The sequence below is a fragment of the Hipposideros armiger genome, unplaced genomic scaffold (assembly GCF_001890085.2).
Source record: "Hipposideros armiger isolate ML-2016 unplaced genomic scaffold, ASM189008v1 scaffold_16, whole genome shotgun sequence".
In the NCBI taxonomy this organism is placed as follows: Eukaryota; Metazoa; Chordata; class Mammalia; order Chiroptera; family Hipposideridae; genus Hipposideros; species Hipposideros armiger.
Genome location: NW_017731366.1, coordinates 4810230 through 4816229, shown reverse-complemented (window position 1 = coordinate 4816229; position 6000 = coordinate 4810230). Strand labels below are relative to the sequence as shown.

At 41.3% G+C, this 6000-nt stretch overlaps 1 protein-coding gene across 1 annotated transcript in view; it reads left to right on the top strand.

Moving 5' to 3' along the window:
- The first annotated feature begins 1353 nt into the window (after positions 1-1353).
- Positions 1354-6000, top strand: part of KCNAB1 (potassium voltage-gated channel subfamily A regulatory beta subunit 1) — a 373578-nt gene continuing 368931 nt past the window's right edge. The window contains exon 1 of the mRNA XM_019627607.1: positions 1354-1744. Coding sequence (XP_019483152.1) covers positions 1503-1744 — 242 coding nt within the window. The 5' untranslated portion in view covers positions 1354-1502. The remainder of the gene's footprint in view (positions 1745-6000) is intronic.

Here is a 6000-nt window from a genome sequence, read left to right as displayed (position 1 = left end):
TGCTCCCCCAGTTCACCTCTGTTTCTTCCTTGGCTAGTCCAAATTAACCAACTATGAACACTTGTGTACAGGTTTCTGTGTGAATATAGAGTTCATTTCTTGGGGATAAATACCCAATAGTACAATTACTATGTCATATAGTAAGTTTGGTGTGTTTAGTTTTAGAGCTGCCATATTTTTGGGGGGAGTGGCAGTACCTTTCTACATTCCCAGCAGCACTTTATAAATGATCCAGTTTCTCTGAATCCTTGTCAGCCTTTGGTGTTATTGCCATGTTTATTTTTAGCTATTCTGATAGATATCTCACAGTGGATTTAATTTGCATTTTCCTAATGGCTAATGATGTTGAATATCTTTACATGTGGTTATTTGCCATCTGTATGTCCTCTTCAGTGAAATATTCATATCTTTTGTCTATTTGCTAATCGGATTGTTTATGTTTTTATTGTTGAGTTTTGAGGTTTCTTTGTATGTTCTAGTTTTAACTATTTTGTTGGATATGTGGTTTGCAAATATTTTCTCTCAGTCTGTCATTTGTTTTTTTTTTCATCCTCTGTATAGGGCCTTTCACTGAGAAAAAGTTTTGAATGCTTATGAGACCCAGTTTATAAATTTTTTTCCTCTCATGGACTGTGTTTTTGGTTTCAAACCTAAGAACTCTTCACTTAGCCCCAGGTCCTGAAGATTTCCTCTTAAGTTTTTACCTAGGAGTTCTATAGTTTTACACTGAAGCATGAGATCCATTTTGAGTTTATTTTTATATAAGCATGAGGTATAAATCAATAGTTCATTTCTTTTTTTCTTTGCTTATAGATGTCTACCTGCTCTGGCACCACTTGCTGAAAAGCCAGTCCTCCTATTGAATTGCTCTTGTGCCTTTTTGGCCAAAAATCAGTTGGGCCTGTTGCTGTGAGCCTTTGCTTTTTACAACCACCTCATTGATATTTCCTATCATTTGACTGCAGCAGCTGAAGAGGAAAAAGGTTAATGGACCTTATGCCCAAATGAATCATGTCACTAGCAAAATAAATTCTTTGATTATAAATATTTGATCATTTATAGAGTTCTCATTACATACTCATGAATCATCCTCAAAGCCTATGGTCCTTATGAGAAACAGAACATTTGGCCCATATCCCACCAAAATGTTTCCCTTTACCTAAATAGATAGACATGGGAAGGAGTGCCCATATTTTTTTCCCAGGGCCAATACGTCATTGCTTATGTTGGATTTGGTGAACTTTAAAGGGACGAGAAAAGTGATTGGCCTTTGTCAGGCTTCTTTTAGCACATTCTTCAGCAGAGACATGCAGCCAGCAGCTCTGCCAGGGACTCAGGAGCCTGCTCCCGTACAAAAACCACAGGGGACATCTAAGGAAAACAAGCTGATCCCTTTTAGGGACACACCAAAGCCAGAGAACTCAAGTTCATCATAGCAAGATACAACTAGTCTTAGAGCAGAGTGCTGTGAAATTAGCTTTGCTTCCTTGGGTTTTTGAAACATGCATCTGTATAAACCAGCCTGTGCAGACATCCCCAGCTCCAAGCTGGGTCTGCCCAAATCCAGTGAATCAGCTCTGAAATGTCGAAGGCACCTAGCAGTGGCCAAGCCTCCCCCGCAGGCAGCCTGCTGGCCTGCTAGGCCCAGCGGGGCAGCGGAACGGAAGTATCTGGAGAAGTTTTTACGTGTCCATGGAGTTTCGTTGAAGGAAACCACCAGGGCAGAGACGGGCATGCCTTACAGGTACTCGCTGGTTGTAATGTTCGCCAACCAAGGTGCTGCACTGAAGTCAAAGGTTGTTGTTATTATAGAAATAAGGATTGAAATAGCAAAGCAAACACAGATAGGAAAAGGAAAAGGAAATTGAATGTCATGGGCCTTCTTCTTGGGCTGCCTTATTTTTTTAAGCTTTAAGTTGTGTACTTCCTCTCTGCTCAAAAGCTGACATAAGACTGTCCAACTCACCTGTGGAAGTCCCAAAGCACGTGCTGCCAGTGCAAATGTCTTTGACTTTGAGTAGGTAGGTGAGTTAGTGGGTCATAATGAAGAATGGAGACTCTGTTCTTAAGGGAATTTACAAATTGAGAGTAGGATTTTTTGGCTGCCTGGGCTTTAGGGCTGTTATTTTCTTCTAAGCTTGAATCATGTGGGCTGTGCTAATGGCTAATAAAGTAGTTCATGGGACTGAGCTAGTTCTCCTTGAGATGACAACACTTTCTATCACTGTAGCCTGAGATAGATTAGTGGTTATTCTCTAATCTTCTGATGCCATAATTTATTCTGTGAAAGATTAACAAAAGGGAGAAATTTTTTTCCTGGTATGAGGTTGGATGTGTAATCTTTGTAAATTGCTCTGAGATGGGAAGCTTCGTTCTCTTTCAGAGCAATTATTAGTCAAACCTCTATAAGATATGTTTGTGCTGAGCTAACACCCAGCAGCACCTGCACAAGTGCTTCCATGACAAACGCCTGGAGTTTAAACATCTGGAAAGCTGAGCAACAGCTGTTCAGAAGGACAAGGGTGCTGAAAACTGACCCCTCCTCCCCAAAATAAAGCATTTTTAAAGACCAGTCATTTTAGCTCTAGTCCAGCAGTTCTCAACCTGTGAGTTGTGACCCCTTTGGGGGTCGAACGACCCTTTCACAGGGGTCACCTAAGACCATCGGAAAACAAAAAGATATTTACATTACGATTCATAACAGTAGCAAAATTACAGTTATAGAGTAGCAACGAAAATAATTTTATGGTTGGGGGTCACCACAACATGAGGAACTGTATTAAGGGGTCGCGGCATTAGGAAGGTTGAGAACTGCTGCTCTAGTCAAAACTTCTACTTCACAGAATAGATTGTTTTTGCATGGACAAGACATCCCCAATGGTTTCATTTTTCTATAATCCAAAGGTCAGTTTTAATGTAGTAGCTAGTGCTCTAGTTTATCAGCTAATTTGATTAACAAAGTAATTTGCAATGAGATGGCTTCTCTCTGGAGAACGGTATTTCACAGAGTCTCTTTATGCAATAAAGGGCTTATGTGGAAGAGGAATGAACTTTTCGAGGTTTGTAGGGCATAAAAACATAGCACTGCACACTCCATCATGCATTTTAGAAGTGGGGCCTAAGAAGAACCTCGCCACTTTTTCAAGAGAACCCGTGGCTTTATACACTGGGACAGAGTTGGAGATGCCTCTGTCCCTCACCTACCTCTCCCGACTCTGTCTTCCACGAGAAGGAGCTTTTCTCTCTCTGACTCTCCACATTCTCTCACTCTCTTCTCCATGCATTCCTGACCCTCAGTGGTGGCAGTGGCGGAATATAGACCAAGTGAGGGTGGACTGTTTCATTTTTTGAAAATCTATGCATCTTTGTCAAAGGATGGGTGGCATTACCATGAACTCGTGGATAAGCCTTCAGAGGGCAGGCCTCTTTCAAGCGTCCTGGTGTGAATATCCGTTATACATCTTGTGATGTGTGCCAATGTTCAGACGAAGATAAGTTCTAGGAAAGTGTTTCTCAAACAGTTATGAAGCAAAGGAATACTTTCTTCAAACAGGTAAAAGCAAAGGTGTCCTAGTTGAAGTTGGGGGCCTGGGTCCCACCTGCTTAAGGGAAACAGGATTCCCCCAGCCTGGTTCCCAAGGCATCATACTCTCCACGGTTTGAGATTCCATTTCTGAGGTGACTCATCATAATGCTTTGGAGAGCTGGCTCTGTGACCTTGAGGATACCTGGTCCTGCTCTGAGAGACAGGTTTTTGGGCAAGTGAGTGTATGTGAGACTAGATCACACTCTGGGGAGAAATGACACTTAAGAGATTGTTGATCCCTGATCAGAATGTGAGGGGAAACTACTACAGTTAAATTGATAATTGGCCCCAGGAAATAGCCAAGGCTTTGAATTATGATGAACTTGCTGTGCTCTGCCACCTCTGCCTCATGTATTCCTCCATTACCCCTCCCCCAAACTTGAAGCAAGTCTGCTTTTTCTAAATTTCCATAGTACTTTGTCTATTTTTTTTCAAGGCAGTTACTAATTGACATTATTTAAAACATCCTCCTTTAAGCAGTAGGGAGGGATTTGCAGGGAAGAGAATACAGGTTTTCATGATTCCTCCGCAATTTAGCTTTTGACCTTGACTTCTTGTAAATATAGTTTAGGTAAGAAGGGTGAGGTAAGAAAGTGACTCATATTCTTACTTCTTCTTTCTTTCTTTTATTTTTTAAAAAATATTTTTATTAAAAATATAGCTAACATACAATATTATATGAGTTCCAGGTGTACACCATAGTTGGTCAACATTTATATGCCTAAAGACGTGATCATCGTGATAAATTTAGCAATCTGACACCATAATATGCTATCACAATATTATTTTTTTTTATTTCTTTTTTTTTAAGATTATTGGGGAATTGGGGGGATGGGAACAGTGCTGGGGAATTGGGGGAAGGGGAACAGAGAAGTTGTTGTCGTTTTGTTCTTCAGTCTAGTTGTGGAGGACGTTGCTTCACTGGCCCAAGTTGGCACCATCATTGCGCTCTTCCCGGGCAAGGCAGATCAGTCACCAGCTTCTGGACGGCCGCTCACTGCGGCTGCTGGCCGCTCACGCTGGCTGCTGGCTACACACGGGAGCCCATGGCAACCCACTGCCACAGGGGCTGCAGCCTATGCCGTCGCCAGCAACTCACAGCTGCCCAGCTCCAGGTTGAGCTGTTGTTCAGCATCTTAGCTGTAGAGGGCAGTGTCACTGGCCCTCCTATGTGGGATCCGAACCGGGGCCCTCTGGCGTCCCAAGCCAGTGCTTAACCATTGCGCCACTCGGCCGGCCCTATCACAATATTATTGAATATATTCCCCAGGCTGTACATTACATCCCCATGACTTATTTGTTTTACACCTGGAGATTTGGACCACTTATTGCCTATTGCCTTCCCCTCTTTTTAATTTTCCAATTACAATTGACATTCAATATTATTTTATATTAATTACAGGGGTACAACATAGTGGTTAGACATTTATATAATTTAAGAAGTGATCCCCCTGACTAGTCTAGTACTCACCTGGCACTATGAATAGTTATTGCCATATCATTGACTATATTCCCTGTGCTTTACTTTACGTCCCCATGACTATTTTGTAACTACTAATTTGTATTTCTGTCCCTTCACCTTTTTCACCCTGCCCCCAACCCCCTCCCATCTATCTAGTGCCCATCTGACACCATTCATAATTATTACAATATTATTGACAATATTCCTTCTGCTATACCCTACATCCCCTTGACTACTTTGTAACAACCAAGTTGTACTTCTTAACCCCTTCCTCTTTTTTCATCCACACTCCCAACCTCCCTCCCATCTGGCGACCATCAAAATGTTCTATGGATCTGTGAGTTTGCTTCTGATTTGTTTATTTTGTTCTTTAGATTCCACTTATAAGCAAAATCACATTGCATCTGTCTTTCTCTGTCTGACATACTCCACTCAGCACAATACCCTCTGGGTCAATCCGTGTTGTTACAGATGACGAGATTTCATTCTTTTTAATGTCTGAGTAATATTCCATTGTATATATGTACCACCTCTTCTTTATCCATTCATCCATTGATGGGCACCCAGGTTGCCCCCATATCTTGGCTATTGTAAATAATGCTATAATGGAAATATGGATCTACAGGTCCCCACAAAGTAGTGTTTTGGATTTCTTCAGATAAATACCCAGAAGTGGGATTACTGGGTACTTCTTTGTATCTTGTTATAGCTTTTGTTTAAAGTCTATTTTGTCTGGTATAAGTATGGCTACCCCAGCTTTTGTTCGTTTGTTTGTTTCCGTTTTCATAAAATATCCTTTTCCATCTCTTTACTTTCTGTCTGTGTGTGTCTTTAAATCTGTAGTAATTCTCTTATAGGCAGCATATGTAAGGGCTTTGTTTTCTTATCCATTCAGCCCTCCTGTGTCTTTCGAGTGGAGCATTTAATTCATTTACATTGAAAGTAATTGTTG